At 42.5% G+C, this 20,614-nt stretch overlaps 1 protein-coding gene across 7 annotated transcripts; it reads right to left on the minus strand.

Moving 5' to 3' along the window:
* Nucleotides 1-299: 299 nt before the first annotated feature.
* On the minus strand, nucleotides 300-16,558 carry GMEB1 (glucocorticoid modulatory element binding protein 1). 7 transcript variants are annotated; one of them, XM_058196016.1, is made up of 10 exons: nucleotides 16,498-16,558; nucleotides 12,815-12,981; nucleotides 11,727-11,812; nucleotides 10,186-10,310; nucleotides 9,538-9,641; nucleotides 7,595-7,812; nucleotides 6,421-6,549; nucleotides 5,153-5,290; nucleotides 3,494-3,616; nucleotides 300-2,320 (listed from the first exon to the last, which is right to left on the minus strand). In XM_058196016.1, the coding sequence occupies exons 1-10, from the start codon at nucleotides 16,549-16,551 to the stop codon at nucleotides 1,629-1,631; spliced, it is 1,836 nt and encodes a 611-aa protein (XP_058051999.1). In that variant the 5' UTR covers nucleotides 16,552-16,558; the 3' UTR covers nucleotides 300-1,628. The 7 variants fall into 7 exon arrangements, with proteins under 7 accessions (XP_058051999.1, XP_058052002.1, XP_058052003.1 ...); XM_058196019.1 differs by having other exon boundaries at nucleotides 16,429-16,526; XM_058196020.1 differs by lacking the exon at nucleotides 16,498-16,558 and adding an exon at nucleotides 16,372-16,489.
* Between the last annotated feature and the right edge of the window lie 4,056 nt (nucleotides 16,559-20,614).

Below are 20,614 nucleotides of genomic sequence, written 5' to 3' on the forward strand. Positions count from 1 at the left end.
GGAGAACAGTGGCATAGTAATGGCTGATGGATGCAGACAGACAAGACTTCCTTTTTGCAAGACTCTTCCTTCTGAGAAGTAGGGAGCTTTTTGTGGCTTCAGGCCCTTCCCTTTAAGTGCTCAGTCCCACATGCTCTCGTCATATTTACCCTTCTTTGCATTCTGATCTCCGAGGAGCCCTTTTGGTAACCATTGGTCATTCCAGCTCCAAACGGGACTATCAAAGTCCCTCCATGAGGATAAAGATAGAGAAGCGAATGGAGAAGACCATGTCAACATAATGAGCAGTCCTTTTAAGCTTTTGTTTTTGCTTATCTTTTTAATGCAAAGAAAACCCAAACAAAACAAATGGTGCTAACCGACTCCCGTAGGGTTTTTTTGTGTGTTTTTTTAAAACTGCTGTTTTAAAACAATTCAACTGGTTTACACTTCAAGTCTTCCAACTCTGAATTCTAATTTCTTAAAATATGGAGAGGGAGACCATAAGCACTGCGTTACAGCCAGTAGGGAGATGGGGAAGGGAATCCTGGTTTTTCCCCCCACTCCTTTCTCTTCCCTTAAGGAAGATACTCAAACAACCCACACACACATATCCAGCCTGACAGAAAAGGAGACCAGACAGCCACATTGCTGAAGGGATGTGCCATCCAGGTTCCTGTAATCTTCCCCCCCCTCCAAAAAAAACTTATGAACATCAAACATACAGAGACGCGCACACCTAAGCCAGCGTGGTATGGTTTCCCAGAGTGCTGAGTAAACAGCAGGCATGCCCTGTTTGCTGAGCCCAAGTCTCCCACCGTGTTGTATACAGACATCCAGGTTATCAGTTCTGTACTTGAGAGAGCAGGTGGTCATTTGGCGCTGCATCTGCCATATCAGTTCCTAGTTTCTTCCCTGTATGTGCCTCCATGGGCATAAAGCGTAAGCATTTCCTAGAAATCGCGTAACAACCGAGGGAAAAGAAAAAAAAACCACTGGAGAAAGTACAAAAAGGAAGAGCCAAGAATCCAATTTTTTGAAGCCACAAATGGGCAAACAGCTTAAGGAAAATATTTAAAAAAAAACAAAAAAAACACAGTACATTCCAAAGAAGGGTTGGTGACCTGATCAATCAGAGTGCTGTGATTCTTCCGCCACTTCCAAAAATAAGCAAAATGCTTGGGAAGTCAGAAGCGGACATGGAATCTCTCTTCCTAGGGTGAAGAAGCGCTAAAGATGCAGACGGAAGCTCTTGCTTTAAGGTCATTACTCATCCAGTCGTTACATTTCCAGGAGCCGGCTTATTATGTTTCTGAGATGAACAATCCCAAGAAGAATCGCTTCAAATCTGGGTCTACGGACTTGCCATCCCTCCTGACCCGAGAGATAACAACAATGGCTTGTCTCCCCTTTTACTAGGCAGGTAAAATTCTGACCTCTCCCTTTTCCCACAAACCCATCATCCACACTGGAAAGCGCAGCCTGCCTGCTCTTTTTCCCCCCTAGAGAAAATGACTGTTTAAAAGTGATCATCAGCATTTGTGTGAACTTACCTGCAAGGCTGTAAAAAAAAGGGGGGGTGGGATTCAAACCAATAAAAAGGGTAAGAGGTGAAGAATCATTTTTAGCAAGGCAGGATGGCTTGCTGACTAGTCTTCCAAGACTACAATCTCCACATTATGGACCTGATGCTGATGTTCATCAACCTCAGCCACCACCTTCTCCTCAGTCCTCAACTCTGTCCCCAAAATCACAGCTTTCCCCTCTGATTCTTCAGCATCGGCTTCTGGATCAGGTGCTGGGTCTATTTCTATGATTGTCTGTCCGTCCTCGGAAGTGCCTTCGACAGCCTGGATAGTAGAAGTCAGGCCAGACTCCATGGCCACCAGTTCCACAGGATTGACCACGGTGGCCACGTTAGCAAGAGTCCCACTGTCCTGCATCGCTGCCGAGCTCAGCAGGGCTAAGCTTGAGGAAGGGTGAAGTGTCACCGTATCAGATGAGCTGGTTTTGGAGGAAGAAACCACGGTGGCATAGCGGAAAAGCTGGGAACCTGAGGGCAATGTGTGGACAGTCACTGGGCTGGAGCCCTGGCTGATCGTGGCCACTGGAATGTTGCTAACGGAAAACTGCTGTCCCATGGGCGCAATGGTGATGGGCGAGATGACGGTGAATTGAGGTTGCTGGATGGGAGCCGATGGACTTAGAACTGTGGCTGAAGCTGGACGTTTCAACCGGGGCCTTTTGGGAGGCTTTGGAGTGTTGACTGGCATCAGCACCACATTCTGAATGGATGGGTTCCTGGCAAACTTCTTCTGGTCTTCTAGTTGGCGATCTAGTACTGCAAGAAGGATTTATGGCATAGTGTAGTCAAAGAAATGCTTTGAAAATTATCACACAAGCAGCACAAAAGACAAGAGGTAGGAAAACAATTTCTAGGTATAACGTTCAGTCATTTCTCCTGTGCCAAAAGAATAGAACAATGGACGGGAATAGCAATAGTAATAACACTCAGACTTATATACCGCTTTACAGCCCTCTCTAAGCGGTTTACAGAGTTAGCCTATTGCCCCCAACAATCTGGGTCCTCATTTTACCGACCTCGGAAGGATGGAAGGCGGAGTCAACCTTGAGCCTGGTGAGATTCGAACTGCCATGTTGCAGGCAGTCAACAGAAGTAGCCTGCAGTACTGCACTCCAACTACTGCGCCACCGCGGCTCATGGCTGTCTCATGAGGATAACTCCAATTATTTAGAGAACAAAAAAAAAAAAACCTGGGATGGAGAGGAGAAATGAATTTATCTCTCCTAGTACTGCTTAACCCCATCTCAAAGCTGCAGACAACAGCAGCTTTAAAATTAAAACAGCATCATATGCAAGTTTTGAAACCTCCAACATATACTAAAACTACCAAAAATATTACCACAAAAATGCTGGTCAGAGTATAGCTAATGCTTCTTGGGAAAAGATAAAGGTGCTTTTCCAAAAGGCAATTTAGACCTTCTTGGGTTTTTTCCTTGGAAAATATTTTGCTTCTTATCCAAGAAGCTTCTTCAGAACTGATGAGTTCTTTTTGAAGCAAAACATTTTCAAGTAAAAAAAAACCAAGGAAGTCCAGTTTTTCTTTTGGGAAAAGCAGCTTTGGGACAACCATCACCTGGATAACTGAGAATCGCCATAGACATAAAAGTGTATTCAATGCAACTAATATACTTTTGGTAATTGTAAGGAATTGTGTATTTAACCTAAGGAAAATACAAGAGGATTAGGAGGATGGAGGGGAGAGAAGGGAGAAGGAATGTTGTACAGAAATGCTTAATTTCGTACCAGCCGACCGTTAGTTGCAGGAGTACAATGTATGTGTTTCAATCTTAATAAAGCCTGGAGGGTTTAGCCTCCTCATCAAAAAAGCAAATTTGAGGGAATATGAATGTACTACAGCAACCAAGCAAGCAAGGCATATTTCTTGCACAATTAATTGATGAGCTAAGAAAGTTCCAATTTCAAAATTACCTGCCAGAGTGTTAAGAAATTGCTCCTCTCCCTGATCTGTTTGACTCTTCCTGTTATCCAGCACTCTCTTCACTGTGTCCATCAGACCAAAAGTGTGAGCGACATTATTTAGAACAGCAGCATCTACGGGAAGACATTTGCAGGTATTGACTAATATTCTAAATGGGATCCAGCTCCCAGGCAGAAAGACCTGAGCTATTCTTTGTTGCAGGATTACTTCACACGTTGGTAGCACTTGATTTTGCAAGATGCACCTACAACAGCCATGGAAACTGACACTAAGAAGAGACTATTTAACAACTGAAAAAAAGATAAAGGAATGACTTATAATAATACTATTTCCCTGAATTTTTAGCAACCTACTTGCTCAAGAATTCCAAAGCAGGAATTGCTCTACCCAATTTAGTCCACAGATAACAGTGTAGGTGAGACCACATCAGAAGTTTTATAGTTAGCATGCCAAATGTATTGTTATGTAAATTGCATGAGAAATTTTGCAGAAAATAACACATATGCAACATCCTGAAGTATATTTTTCCCCCTTTAGCCTCAGGGGTAGACCTTCCTGGCATCACTATTGATATATTTTCAGCATCAGGTAAACCCCATTCCTCTTCCCCCTCCTCTTATAATTATTTCTATTATCATCATCATCATCATCATCACCATCAGCGTTGTCATCTGGCCATTCTAATCTGCTTTACGAGGGGTCCTTGGTGCTCTCTGAGCTTGCTTGTTTTCTTGCAGAAGTTTCATTACCCAAACTACCGTAGTGCTCATCATGTTACCTAGTTTGGGTAATGAAAAGTCTGCAAGAAAACAAGCAAGTTCAGAGAGCACCAAGGACCCCTCATTTCAACCCCGAGCGACAAATATTCTCCTTTATTAGTATGCTTTATAGAAGTTTCTTTTTCCAATACATCTAGTTTTATTCATCCCTGAAGCAACAAATCTTTCCCCAAGGTGACTGGATACTAAGGGAGCTATGATAAACATTTAGACAATGCAAACATTCTGGAAAAAAAACAACTTTGATGGATTTTTATTGATTTTGGCGTTTTCCTGTTAACATTCACGTTTTTATTTTTTAGGATTGCATTGTGTTTTGAGATCGCTACTCATAAGAAAACTATCATTGGAGAGTAGTTAATAAAACGACAAAACAAGCACTATCGAGGCACATGATTCACAAAGCATAAATACAAGTAGTCCTTGACTTATGACCATAACTGAGTCTAAAATTTCTGTTGCTAAGAAAGTTGCTAAGTGAATTTTCCATTTTACGACCTTTCTTGCCACCGTTGTTAAGTGAACCACTGCAAATGTTAAGTTAGTGTCCTGATTGTTACATCAACGTGGCTTCCCCGTTGACTTTGCTTGTTGAAGGTCGCAAAAGGGGATCACGTGATCCTGGGACACCGCAACCGTCATAAATATGAACCGTTGTCAAGCATCCAAATTCTGATCACGTGATCATGGGGAATGCTGTAATGGCCGTGAGTGTGAAAAACGGTCATAAGTCGCTTTTTTTTCCAGTGGTATAACTTTGAACAGTCACTCAATGAATTGTTGTAAGTCAAGGACTACCTGTAAGGCTGGAAGTCTTCCCTAGTGGTTATCATTTCATATCAACATGGAGACTGCTGACCTCTTACCCACCAGTAATCTGGAAAGGGGACTGGGCAAGCCTTTGCTGGACCCCTTTGAGCACCTCCTCTATCTCCTTCTGAATATTACAGACCACTTCTTCCATCAAGCCCACATCAGCAATGCCTTTCCAAAACATCAGCATCTCCTCTGCCAAGGAAAGATAAACATTTTTAACGGGAGAAAAAAACCTGTTTGGCAATTATACAGCACAATTTTTACTGCTAGGACCAGCGAACTACTATACACCGGGGCTGGGCTGCTGGGGATTCGCAGGGGTTTGGGAGAACCTCTAGCTAAGATTCTGTGCAGTTCGAAGAACCCCCAAATCCCATTCCTGGCTGGCCCCACCCAGGAGTCCCCACGTGACCTGTTTTGGATGCAGGTAAGCGCAAGGCACATGTGGAGGCTCAGGGAGGGCAAAAAACAGGCCTACCAGAAGTTTGGGAAGGCTGGAAATGGGCCCGTTTCCATCCTCCAGAGCCTGAGGAGGCTGTTTTCGCCCTCCTGGAGGTTAGAGGAAAGCCACCGGAGCCCAGGGAGGGCAAAAAACCCCACCCCGTCCCCCGGGCTGTGGTGCAGGAGGCTGACTAGGCCACACCCACCATGGCCATTCCCACGCAGCAACTGGGTAGAGAACCCCTTGCTAAAAATTTTTGAAGCCCACCCCTTCAAAGAAGCCCACCACTATCAAGCACCTTAAGGAATTGATTGCTAACTTGTTGGTCCAACCTATATACTCTTGCTTGGAAGTATCATTGAACTAAAAGACGCCCACTCCAGACATACCCAGACCAGTGTTTCTCAACCTTGGTTAACTGAAGATGTGTGGACTTCAACCCCCAGAATTCCCCAGCTAGAATCCTGAGAGTTGAAGTCAACACATCTTCATGGAGTCATGCTTGAGAACACGGATGCAGACTGTCCATTGACCACACAAATTATGCTTGCAGCACATATGTGCTCGCAAACAGTTGCAACAGGCTGAAAACATTTTTCAGGGCATGTCAAGTAAAACACTAGAAGCCTTTTGTCTTTTGGTGCAAACTAGCAAAGGATCGTTCAAGGATGGCGCATGCCACTGCTGATGAGTCAAGTTGAGGACCAGTTTTTCCCAAAATTGGCACCCAACAGAAAGACTGAGGATGCAGGGCCGAGCAATCTCAATCCTCACTGACAAAAGTTTGCTTCTCTTACTCCACTTCCTCTCCTTTCCAAAGGGTGCAGAGGAAATGAAAAAAAAAGTATGCAAGCTGTACCGAGAAACGGGAAGGACCAACCTGAAATCTCCTCTGGATCCTTCTTGATTCCCTCATCGGTTGCCATAGTGACTGCTGCTGTCATTGCAGAATTCCATTCAATCCCTTCTTCTACACTTTCCTCAGAGACTGCAATTTGGGTGATGCTTCCTGCACAAGAGAAGACCAGTTTGAGACTCTGCTGCCACAGTAACTCCTCAGCCACCCACACATCTAGATGATACATCAGGATAAATTCTGTTAAGCCAAATATTCATCTGTATGTCTATGACTTGCTATGACATGATGATAGGGTTTACACCCTACTTTAAGCCATACACAATAATTTCCAAATCACAATGGCTGGGACGTACAAAATGCAGCTCAAAGCAAACAAAGCACATTGGGTCTTAGCGCTGTGTGTGAATTCAGTCCTTCCAGACCAGCCTTGCCCATTTGACACTCTATGTGGGGACGGCAGTTTCTCAGATTCTCAGCCAGCATGGTCACTTTGAAAGTGCCACATTGGGCAGGTTAAGCAAGGTTGCTTTGGGCTGATCAACGTATCCTCGGGGCTGGCACAATAAAGCCATTGCTTTTGAAATGTTACGTAAACTCTGTAGATGCTGCAATGAATGAAGAAATGTTTGGGTGTAACTACCGCATAGGTACACTATACATTTGTGTGTTTCACTTCAGTGCTGGCTGGGGAATTTCAATTCCACACATCTTAAAAGTGGCTAAGGTTGAAAGTCCCTGCTTTATATAAATTGCTTTTTTCTTGTAATGTTCAAAAGCCACACCTGAATTGTGCGGAATATTTGTCATGTGGCTTCGCCTTATACATTAAACTTGATATGCTCTAATTAATTGAAGTAGCTGAACTAAAAAAAAAACTTTCTCACAAAAAGAAACAAAATGTGGAATGGGAAGTAAGATAATACATTCTCCAACACTGGGCACGATGCCCTTCTGTCACAAAGCCCTTTGGATATAGCTCAGGATTAAACCACATAATAAATATTTCACACAATTCAGACATGTTGTCAGCCCTTTAAGGTAGACAAAGTCAAGAAACAGGAGTTCCTAGAAATCTTGGAAAGTATATAAACGCAGTTAGGATATTGTAATGGAATTTGTAAACCTGTCCTCCACTCTTATTTCAACTTACACTTAATCTATTCAAGACAAGAGTTTTAATAAGAGAGAGACCTACCATCAGCAGAAGTGGGGGTCTGTACTAGGCTTGTTTGTCCTGGTACTGGGGCCCTGGCACTGCTGAACAGGAGATCAAACTTGGTGCTTCGGCAGGTGTTGGTGCACACTTTGTCATGCTGATAGAAATCAATTTGCCCAGAGTCCATCAACTTTCTGCACAATGAATGGAAAACAGAACAGTCATCTGAGGGGATGAAAATCAGTTCAAAGAATTGTCTAAGAGAAAAATGTAAAAAAGACAAAGCTTTTGAGTGTGATGCCTCGAACGATGCTCAGTCCCGTTTAGCTTATGCACAACTGCAGTTATATAATTCAATGGAAGGTTTAATATGAAGTGCATGGTTCTATGTCGTAAAAAACCCCTCCTCTTTCTTTCCATCTACCGTAAATTTAGTTGGCAATGTGGAAAGGAATAACAACTACAATTTACTGAATCCTCCAAAGTGGCCCTCATTATTCACTGAGGCTGTTCCAGTCCAAAGACTGTGGGTAATAAAATCATGGATGAGAGCCTAACAAGCATACTTTATAATAGGGCAAAACACCTCCATCATTTTGTGCATGCTACACACCCAGATAAATTCTCCAAAAGGTCTCTCCCGAATAGAGCCAGACACCAATCTTTTTACCATTGATAATGATGTTTAATTTGTATCACCAGCCTTAGACACTTGAAACTGCAGTTAAGGAAACCATGAATAACAGAGTTCACCTATAAAAAGTCCTAGACCTCTGACCAGTCTCTTAGTGAAAGTTCCAGGAGACCCCCCAAAAAGGTACAAGTCCTATTAGATGCATCCTTCTGCAGTCACATGATTGCATTTTTGGTGCTTGACAACTAGTTCACGTTTATGGCCATTTGCAGTGTTTTGTGGTCACATGACATCCATTTATGACTTCTTTTTTGCTGAGAGCTGGCCCATTGCAGACAATTGAGTCACTTAATGACTGCAGTGTTCATTTAGTGATCATAGTGGTTCACTTAATGGCAACCATAAAAATATATTGTAAAATCAAGTCGTTCACGTGATGACACACTGAACCACCAGCATGACTTACAGCCTATTTCCAAGCTCAATTATGATGGTAAGTCAAGTAGATCAAAGTCTTATCCCAGCAACTCCTCTTAACATTCTGTATAAAATGGCCCATGAAATCACTGGGACATTTCCTATGAAAGATCTGTATTTTAAAATACATACGTCAAACTCTCAGCATCATTTTTATTTGGCAAGAAACGCAAGGTACCACAGTTTTAAGGAGAGGGGAAATTTCTCTCTAGATGTTTGCACCAGAGGTTGGTACAGGTAGTCCTCGACTTACAGCCATTCATTTAGTGAATGGTTCAAAGTAACAACAGTGTGAAAAAAGTGACTTACGGATGTTTTTCACGCTTACAATCAGAGGTGGGATTCACTTACCTTACCTACCGGTTTGCAAATGTGAACGTGCACGCGTGCTTGCTTAGCTCACTTGCACCACCTGTGCATGTGCACAGCCTTCTGCGCAAGCGCAGTAGTCACGCATTACGTCCGGGCAGGTGGGCAGAGCCTCCTGCAATCGCTGCTACTGGTTCGCGTGATCGGGAGAGAATCAGCTGAATCCCACCATTGCTTACAACCATTGCAGCATCCCCATGGTCACATGATCAAAATTCTTGGCAGTTGCTTGGCAACTGGTTCATAGTTATAACCATTGCTGTGTCCCCCAAGGTCACGTGATCCCTTTTGCGACCTTCTGACAAGCAAAGTCAATGGGAAGCCAGATTCACTTACCAATTCTGTTACTAACTTAACTGCAACAATTCATTTAACAACTGTGACAAGAAAGCTCATAAAATGGGGCAAAACTCACTCAACAAATGTCTCGCTTAGCAACAGAAATTTTGGGCTTAATTGTGGTTGTAAATTGAGGACTACCTGTACATGACAAGACGGTTACCTCAGCATGATTCCTCCTAGGCGGATGGCTCGCTTCCAGTCCTTCAGGGTGGACTTGCCAGCCAGGTGAACAAAGTGCTTGGGGCTGATAAGCTGATCATTGAACTATCAAAAGAGGAAGGAACCATTTATTTTTCTCATGGTAAGGATATAATGCAACCATTCAGTCTTAAAGGCAGCACCCATTAGTCATGGATATATGTGACCAAGATAGACTAGGAGTCTGTTAAAGAACTTGGGCTTTGTGATTCCAGGCTGGCACCGTGCAATATGTAGAACTGTTTAGGGATAAAGATGAGGTGGATAAGTGGGAATTTTTTTTGCCACCCAATTATATATTGTAGAAGGGGACTCTCACAAGGAAAACATCTATTATGGCAGACATAACCCAACGTTCTTCCTACAGTGGTGTCCAAGTCCTTGTGGCATGGGGAGGGTCGCCGCCTCCTTGCAAGTGTGAAATACATTACCTTCAACTCTGCCACCTAAATAGTTTATTACTATGAGTTTTAGGTGTATCAAATACTCCTGTGCATATCCAGTAGAAAGCAGAACATTTTTCAAAGGAAAAGAATGCCTCTGTTAAAAACCCAGCAACACAGAACAAAGAGAAGAGAGCTGGCAAAGTCACTTTCACCATGCTATTTACCTTAACACACTTGACATTGATTCCTGGACACACAAATTTCTTCCAGAGCAAGATGGCCTTGCTATCTCCACAGGTAATGGAGTAGGCAATCTCAATTTCCGCATTGCTTTCAAGAGCACTGGCATCTACAGATGGAAACAGGGAGACATTTGAGAGACATGTAGAGATCTCCATACTAATTCATCTCACCGTAAGTCTCCAGCCTTGGCAACTTTAAGACCCATGGAACTTCAGTACCTAGAATTCCCCAGCCAGCATTCCCCATGGCTGACAGGGGAATTCTGGGAGTTGAAGTCCACAAGTCTTAAAGTTGCCAAGGCTGGACACCCCTGATCTAACCCAAAGACTGAAAAAGCTCTAAAATCTCAAGCATTTTCTCATCGTATATCTTTTAAACTGGAGATCCCAAGTCTGAACTTGGGATACTCTTGCATGAAAGTCACATTCTAAGCCGTCACTTCTTTCTTAAAGACACTGATAAAATTATATCGTTTGTTTCATCTTTACAACTTAAGATGGATCCATAAATAATGTACTGTATAGTATTTAGGTAAGCATCAGAGTACAGTTTCATAACAGCCAGAAGAGTTCAGAGTATAAAAGGAAGACAATATGATTCATTGTTGTCCTTATTTGCATTAACAAGGCAGGGCATCAGGGTTTCTTATGGACAGGGTTAATCCTTACTGTACTAATACATGGTCTGATTTGTTTAACTCAGCCATGAATCATGATATACAACTCATAACTCGGCTATAAATCATGGGATGTAAATCTCAGTGGCTAGACTCACATTATACACCAAGCCAAAATTAAACTACAATGTAAGGGCAAAGTACTAGCTTCTACCTAGAAAATATTTTTTGGGAAAATACAGTTCTTTGGGATACTAGCCTCACTTTCTCACACTCTTGAATGTCCAATATAATATGCAAATTTCCAGTTATTCTGAAGTGATAAAGATAGGAAATGAAATTTGGACGGTAGTCTGACAAGAACTGCCTTGTGTCTGTAGCTGAGCTTTAGGCAACACCTTCACAGGAAGAGACAATGAAAGAAAGCTCCCAAAGCCTCTTAGCTCAAGAATTCTTTTTCCAAGGGGTTCTAGATTTTTGCAGTGCTACAGGCTTTATTCCACCTTATGCAAATATGTAGAAAGGTTGGTATTTCCCTTAATGATATGGAGGGGGGGGAAAGCCATCATCCATGCAAATAAATATTGCAGAAACTGTTATGCTTCAGGATCAGCCCATTTCCGCTTTTGCTGAGCAAAGCTTTGGTTTGGAGGAAAGACAGTGAATATTGTATGTCTTCTTCAGTCTTGACCTCCCAATATTAACCCAGGATGTACAATGGATGAAGAGGCAGTGACTGCATTAAAGCCATGCAATGCATCTGAGTTCATCTTGTCTTCTTGATTCTGCTTCAGCGCACTAACCATTGCACATGCTGCCTGCAGGCTTCATCCAAAGCACCCTATTACTCTGCAATACAATTAAGCTAAACATGAAACTGATGCATCATTATCACTGAGAACTCACCAATGCCATCTTCAAGTTTGTGTATGGTATGTGTTTCTACAGCCATCACGGCCGCATTAGTTTCAGAGCTCTCTTGATAAATTCTGCTGTAAAAATGGCAATAAGTACACAAATGATGCAGTTATTTGAAAACTGGTGACATGAAAGAACATCTCCCCCACATCAATCTATGTGCCCCTGGCATCAGAGGGTAACACTGTGGGATTTTCCATTAATAATTCCATATTTATGGAATTTGACACTTTTTAACAGCAACCCAAAATCTTAATTTTAATGGTTCGGCTTTTGGTTATTCTACTGCCGTCGCTTTATATGGCAATAGCTTGCTATTAGACTTATCAATGTTAGTTTGATATATTTGACTTATTGATATTATGCAAGTTTCCCTGAAAAATAGTTTATTTTGGATTATATAAACAATTATATAAAAAAGTAATATTCATAGCAGTATTTTTTTTCATTAATTTCATAAGGGACACTGTAATTTTTATCTCCAGGGGAAGTTAATATGATAATCAAGTTCTCTTGCTATAGCTGGAAGAACTCAAGTCTACATATAAGAAAGGAAATTGTTATTAAATAGTGGAACTTGTTTTGATACAATTTGCTTCACAGTGGAATGAATTGACTGAAGGCTGACCTCTTCTTTATTAGGAATGCTACACCAGCTGCGGGTTGACCAAATTGTCCTTAATTTTATGGTTCTATCCAGCCATAAAATCCAGCCATAAAATGAATGACAGAGAAGGCATCCATTTAACATGCGAGTTCCTTCACATATCTAGAATCTCCCAATACCTCAAACTCTTGTTAAAATTCTGTCTTCTGCACAAATCACAAGAGTTTTGTCTTCCTTTATGTCTGCATTCTCAACTCTCCTTAGAGCACTCCTCTAAACCAGGGGTCTCCAACCTTGGTAACTTTAAGACTTGTGGACTTCAACTCCCAGAATTCCTCAGCCAGCTTTGCTCTGGGAGTTGAAGTCCACAAGTCTTAAAGTTGCCAAGGTTGGAGACCCCTGCTCTAAACGTTCAATTTGGGCAAAATTACTTGGGAATATTTTGTTTTGCTACTGGCATGTCACTCACCCTTGTTGCACTGGCTGTAGTTGTAATATAACCTGGGTTTTGGTATCTTCTGGGTTTTCCCCCTCCGTTCCTTCGGTTGGCACAACCACCACATCGCCTACAGGAATGCTTACTTCAGCATTTGCCATTTGTTCACATGAAGTCTGAGCCACCAGGCGACAAGTATGCTGTAGCAAACAATAAACAACCGAGGCAACCTTGATTTGGGAGTTGAGGAGAACTGTCATCTCTAATTACACACAATTATCATAGTCCATAATAGTAGGTCAAAAGGGGCCATATATGTGATAGAAACATCCTCAGCACCTTTGTGGCTTCTCTTAATAGTCTTAACCTCTCCTGACAACCTAAGATTGTTCTCAGAATAATTGACTAACCTATCTACCACTATTGCTTTGGGAACTCAAAAGTGACTTGGCCTTGTTAGCTTTCTTATAAGGTTGAAGTGGTTACTGTGACAGCAATTAAAAGATGCACAGCCATTCCCTTTTCTCTATTCTGGGCTGCACTTGCTAGAGCAGAAGCATGAGCCATCTGAAAACAAAAGGGTATTTTTTAAATACAACTGTTATTTTATATTGAACTTGGATTCATTAGAAAGTGAAGGCTGCAGTCCTATATACAACTGGTGTAGACTGTACCTAGTACAATCTAGTCTAGTACCTAGCTGATTTGTTTCTGAATTCACCCACAGTTTTTTTTGTGGGGGGATGTTAAACCAACCAATTAGGCTGAAGCACTGAACAGTGTCACTTAATAAGCAGAGAAAGCTGGAAAGTCACGTTGCAATGATTGATGTAGTATCTATAGAGGCTTGAAAAATATGTAATGGGCGGCTTGGATTTGGGTGGGAGGCATTTCCTGCTTTTTAAATGATTCAAGATTGTGGGAGTTGCTTTCTCTTTGTTCCTTTGCCAGCAGAACGCCAGAATCAAAACCCCTCTCACAATACATTGGTTGTAAACTAATGACCAAAAGAACCCCCAAATGCAATTTTGGCTATTGGTTGCTCCCAAATCAGCAGATGAGCTGGGAAAGCAAGGATTTAGGGAATTTCCAGTAAGAATATGGTCATACACATGATTCTTTGGAAATAAGAACTTTAACACAAAACCCCATTTCATAACTGAGAGTGTATGAGTTTCCTTGTTTTCAGATTCAAAATCACAGGCCATTGTTATTGCTGGATCAGATGATCAATTCAGCAAATTCAGCTTCACGCTACCAACCAGCCCCTCCTGCTGGCTGCAGAAAACTCATTAGCAATACACAAATGTAATTCCACTTCCTCCTCTCATTTTGCTTCAGAGGATACCCAGAGAAATACACTGTGGTGGTGTTGAATCTGAAGATTAGATATAACTCTAATGACCTTGCTGTCTAATAATCTTTCCTAGAGCTGTTCTAAACCCCTTAGTTGTCATTCTACTATACAATGACAATGAATTTTTAAGATTATCCAGTATGTGAAAATGTATTTTATTTTCTCTTAAAAGGCAAGGTTGAAATGACTCAATTGGAGATTCAATCTTTGACCCATGTTTGAATAGTTCTTTAAAGTCATGTCTGAATTCAGGATAAATTGAATGAGAGCCTGCTTATTAGTTCAACGGTTATCAGATAGAGTTATTTTATAGAGTGAATGCTATGTATCTGCCTCAAATAAATTCCCCTGGATGTTAATGGAATTTACTTCTACAAAAGCAGAAATAATATCACAACTTTCCTAATTTACTTTTAGCTAAGTCCAAATGAATTCGCTTACTCAAATCACAGCCATTATCTTAGATTAGTTGCAGTAGTGCCATAAATATTGCCAGGGCTATAACAGAAGGCTCAGAATCCCTTAGCTGCTTATTATTATGGGAGAATAAAAGTTGAGGCAAACAAGAACACTATTTGCATCTTTATTATTATTATTTTGTAAATAAGGTTTAGCAGTTTTCTTCATGTGAAACAAGAGTTGTCCAATCAACAATGGTATCTTCCAATAATGGTGCCAGGTCATCAATTTTGTCATTATTTTAAAAAGCCAAACAAAAAAAACCCTTAACACGGAATAGAGAATGGGTGATAGAAGAGGGACATTTAAGGAGCATTTCAGCTGCAATTTTATTTTTTTGAAAAAGCATTGTTTTCCAGAAATGCAATCCCAAACCCGTCATTGTGCCACATTAGCATTGCCATTTTTTTAAAAAAAAGAGCATGGAATGCAATTGCTTTTTATCGCCTTCTGCAGCCTGTTTTATCATAATTTGGCATTTATTTTTTAAAAAATGCCAATTCTTGGTAAATAGATCTCTGCTATTCCAACAGGCTGTTTAAACTTATTTATCCTACATCGAACGCCAACCACCACCCGTCGGTTATCTAAAGCCATCTCAGTCAGTGTAATGAATATTCTGTATCATAAATCACAGGGAGATTTCATAGAACCTGGCTCCTGCGCTAATAATGTATTAAATTGAAATGCTGCCCAGAGACTGTTAACATACAGTAATCCTAATTTTGTCCAGTTTTTAATTTTCGTTAGGGTGGATCCTACTTAAAACCGGTGGCGGGCTTCTCTTTCAACCAATCAACTGGAATAGAGCCAGAAGGACTTTGGAGGTCTTCTAGTCCAGCCCTCTCCCCACCCATCAAACCAGGAGGGCCCTATATACCGTTTCCCCCCAAAATAACACATCCCCTGATAATAAGGCCAATTGCTCGTGGCGCTTATTTCAGGATTAAAAAAAAATATATAAGACAGGGTCTTATTTTCTGGGAAACACGGGTAGTATCATTTCATTTTCTCTTTTTTGAGTTTTGAATGAATTCAAAATAGTCCCGGGACAGGAGCTTGATTAACCCGGGACGCTTTTGTCACTGAACCGGGATGGGGGTTTAGCTCGGCCAGGGAAAGAAGGAACCCCTCAGTCCGGCCGCCTGAGGAGGAAGTCGGGGCTTCTTGGGACCGAGAGGGCTGTTGGAAACCGCGAGTGCCAAGCTGCCCGTCAGAAGAGCCCCGAGGACCAAAGGCGGCGAGTTCAACCGGCGAAGCGAGTTCCGCTGACGAAACTCGTTCCACTCCCCGCTTCCCTCACGCCCGGCGGTTCCAAGGCAGACCCGGCGGGGGTGAGGGAAGCAAAGAGGCCCGTGCGTTTCTTTTTCTTTTCTTTTCTTTTTTTAAAGCGCCTGGCCCGACTTCATGCCCGGACACTCCAACTGCCATCATCCCCAGCTCGCCCGGCCGCTGGGGATGATGAGAGGTGGTGGAGGCGGCGGGAGGAGGAGGAGGAGGAGATGGAATAACCCCGCGCGGGCCGCCCGTGGACGGCTTTCCACACTGGCCGCTGAGGGCGACTTCGACCGCGCCCGCGCGGCTGAGGGGAAAGCCCGCCTTCCCCCGCGAGCCCCGCCCCCTCGCCTGCCCCGCGAGCCCCTCAGCCCTCCGTGGCCCCGCCCCTCTTCCCTCGCTCCAGGCCAGGCGCAGCCTCCTCCCCCTCCTCCTTTCCCCTCCCTCCACTTCCCCGCAGCGGCGCTGCGACGTCCACTCTCCCGGCGGCGGCACGTACGGCGGGGTAGCGGCCGTGCGCTCTCCCAACGCAACCCCCTCCCTCATCTCCACGCACTCTGCGTCCCGGCTCCCGTAGCGCAGCGGCAGCAAGAACGTCGCCTTGCGTTCCCTCCCCCCCCGTTACCGTCTCCGAGCGGCCGAGTCCGGGCTGGGGGGGTTGGGAGGAGGGAGGGAGCATGCGCAGAAGCTGCAGCGGCTCGCCTGCCAGGACTTCCGGCCGCCTCCTCTCTCTTAAAGGGGCCGCGAGAGACAAAGAGCAGTTTTCGCGGCTCCCGCGGTTGTGCGCCGTGGGATGTCTTTTGGGGAGCCGGGGTAAGGGTTGCATTTGCAGCCTTTGGGCAGGTCCGGTTTCTGGCCGAGCCAGGATCGGCTCTTCTCAGCGGATCTGCCGACTGCCAGAGCTACTGTTGCTGCTGTATTAATATCATCTGCATGTTTTGCAGTTATTGGATATACAGCAATCGCGCTTAGACTTATATACCACTTTACAGTCCTCCCTAAGCGGTTTACAGAGTCAGCATATTGGCCCCCCCCCAATATAGTTACCGTAACTTGCTCAAAATAGGCAGTGGAACTGCCAGGCAACATGCTCAGAAATGCTTTCATTAATTAATTAACATTAATTGCATGCACGGATCGTTAAAAGTTTCCTTCTCCAGTTCAAAGCAGGCCCTTTTTCATTCTCATCCAAATAACGGTTTTCCTGCGGCAAATGTTTGCTGGCCGGGAAATTTCACACTTACCACTTCTAAAGCTACCAGAAATCCAGAGAGCTGCTAGATGGCAGGCTAGAGGTAACAGAGAACTCGGCTGCCAGCTGCAGCCCTCTGGATAGTTGCAGCCCCAATCCCATCACGCTGCATTTCGTGTATTTTGATGGAAACTCCTGCCAAATCCGGAAGGAGACAGGAGTTCCTTCTTGTGCGACTTTTAGCAAAAACAAATGCTATGCCCAGCTGATGGCGCCAGTGGCCTTCTGATTGGTGGCAGAGGCACAGTTTGTCAACCTCTTTTAAGATGTGTGGACTTCAACTCTCAGAATTCCCTAGTTGGGGTGGGGAATTCTGGAAGTTGAAGTCCACACATCTTAAAGGGGCTGAGGTTAACAAACATTGGAGCAGGCTTAGAGTGCAAAACAAAAGGTTCGTTGTTATTAAGCCTTTCCAGTAACAAGATGGTCTGCAATTTGCTTTTACACCCACAGTTTTTATAGCTTTAATCCCTAAAAGGTATTGACCTGGTTCATAGGTGCATAATATGATTTTGACTTCACCCAAAACCATCCTTGGGCTTAAATAATCCAACTGGAGTTTATTTAGCAAATGGCAACTAGGTAAGTCAAAAATTTAAAATGATGCAGGAACCTAGCAGTGGGGAAATCAAAAGGCCCCAGATAATATCTAATCAATGTTCTGGCACAACTTTGTACTTTGTCATCTCAATCTTGCAATGAAGATGACCTGTCCGCTGTCCCATTGGATCAAAGAAGCAGAACTGACATTAGACAGATGCCAGAATGCAAACCCCCAACAATTAAATGATTTTCCCCATCATCCCTAAATTAATTACCAACCCGGGGTCTTGGAAAAAACTTAAGATTGTTTGATGTATAATGTAGAATTCTTCATTGGCCAAGTGTGATTGGAGACACAAGGAATCTGTCTTTGGTGCATAAGCTCTCAATGTACATAAAAGCTATAAGTGATAAATCATGATCATAAAAATGCATTCATAAGATACAACACTTAGTGATAGTCATAAGATACTAAATAAACAACATAAATCATACTAGGAAACTAAATAAAACAATATAAATCGTAAAGATAGAAGCAACAAAATTATAGTCATAAGTAGAAAAGGAGATAGGTAATAGGAAAGATGAGAAGAATAATAGTAATACAGACTTACTAAATAGTTTGACAGTGTTGTGGGAATTAGTTGTTTAGCAGAGTGATAGCATGGGGAGGGGAACTGTGTCTAGTTGTCCTGGTGTGCAATGCCCTATAGCAGGGGCATTGCTGGCTGAGGAATTTTGGGAGTTGAAGTCCACAAGTCTTAAAGTTGCCAAGGTTGGAGACCCCTGCCCTATAGCGTCATTTTGAGGGTAGACGTTGTTATATTGTCAGTCCCCCATAGCATAGTAAATTCATCAAGAGTAAACCTAAAACCAGGTTTATGTAGTTCTAAACCATAGTTTAATATGCTAGAATGACCGCTTTCATTTAAAATGCTATGTCTTTAAACCCTGGTTTCTGAACCCGGATAGATGACTTACCTTTCTTCTTGGCTCCGTGATGTGTCTCAAATCTCTTATTATCATTTTTCTAATTTATTAATTCATTTTCACTAGGTCTTGATGTCTGATTTTGTAACTGAAATGTATCAATATTAACATTACAGCAGAATGAATACATTTCCAAGGAAATCAACACTTTATTTATTAGAGTTATAGCCTGTCTTTTTGTACAGGAGCTCAAAGCAGATTTTGTACTGTTCTCTCCCCTTGATTGTCCCCACAACAAAAACCATGTGAGGAGGGTTGGGCTGAAAGCAGTGGTCAAATCCAAATTTTCTTACTGTGGTTTCTGTGGGCATGGCTTGGTGGGCGTGGTATGGCTTGGTGGGCGTGGTATGGCTTGGTGGGCGTGGCAGGGAGAAAATATTGCAAAATCTTCATTCCCATCCCACTCCTGGGGGAAGGATATTGCATATTCCCCATTCCCTCCCCACTCCTGGGGGAAGGATATTGCAAAATCTCCATTCCCACCCCACTCTGGGGCCAGCCAGAAGTGGTATTTGCCAGTTCTCCAAACTACTCAAAATTTCCGCTACCGGTTCTCCAGAACTTGTCAGAACCTGCTGGATTTCACCCCTGGCTGAAAGTTATCCATCTGGCTTTCATGCCTAAAGTGGGACTAGAACTTGCTGTCTCCTGGTTTTTACACCAGCACTTAAACCACTACACCAAACTGTCCAACCTCACTATGGTTCTCTGTTTTTCATCAAAACTAAACAATGTGTTTCACATAAACTGTCTTCCCTTGGCTGATTCATTCTAATAATTAAAAGGTAGATCATAATAACCAGCCAAAGATGTTGATGGTAGCGACTGAATGCAATACATGCAGAGATTTACCAGAAGTTGGTTAAATTCCAAGCTGAATGAAATAAATGGAATGAATGTTAAGAAACTCAAATTGGTTTGTAGTAGAAACATGCCTATAAAAACATGTTTAGAAAAGCAAAACAAAAGTGCTATAATCTATTATAACCCTACCATAAAACCAAGAGTAGTTAAAACAAGTCAACCGCTCTGAGTACACAACAAAGCATGCAAAGTATAAAGAAACTGTGCCTGATGAAATGAGTTGCCAAGATTGAACACCTCTAAGTTTAAACAATGTTAGATAGAATAATTTTACTGTCACTTTGAATGTACACTAATTAGCATGCATTAAAATGAAATTCCGTTGCATGCAGGTCTCAAAGGGCCACCCCTCCAATATACACTACATAAGCATGACAACATAAATAAATAAAATGGACAGCTTTTGATGTATCAAAATTTTGATGATCAAAAAAGACATCAAAAAAGCACAACAAAGAATGTTCTTTCTGCGCCAACTCAGAAAGCTCAAACTGCCCAAGGAGCTGCTGATACACTTCTGCAGAGGAATGATTGAGTCTGTCATTTGCACCTCCATAACTCTCTGGTTTGGTTCTGCAACCCAACAAGACAGACACAGACTTCAGAGAATAATTAGAACTGCAGAAAAAACTATTGCTACCCACCTGCCTTCCACTGAGGACCTGTATACTGCACGAATCAAGAAGAGGGCTGTGAAAATATTCACAGACCCCTCGCATCCTGGACATAAACTGTTTCAACTCCTACCCTCAAAATGACGCTACAGAGCACTGCACACCAGAACAACTAGACACAAGAACAGTTTCTTCCTGAACACCATCACTCTGCTAAACAAATAATTCCCTCAACACTGTCAAACTATTCACTAAATCTGTACTACTATTAATCTTCTCATCATTCCCATTACCCATCTCCTCCCACTTATGACTGTATGACTGTCTCTTTGTTGCTTGTATCCTTATGATTTCTATTGATGTTTCCTGATTGCTTATTTGTACTCCATGACTATCATTAAGTGTTGTACCTTATGATTCTTGATGAAGGTATCTTTTCTTTTATGTGTACTGAGAGCCTATGCACCAAAGACAAATTC

The sequence above is a fragment of the Ahaetulla prasina genome, chromosome 10 (genome assembly GCF_028640845.1).
Source record: "Ahaetulla prasina isolate Xishuangbanna chromosome 10, ASM2864084v1, whole genome shotgun sequence".
NCBI lineage: Eukaryota > Metazoa > Chordata > Lepidosauria > Squamata > Colubridae > Ahaetulla > Ahaetulla prasina.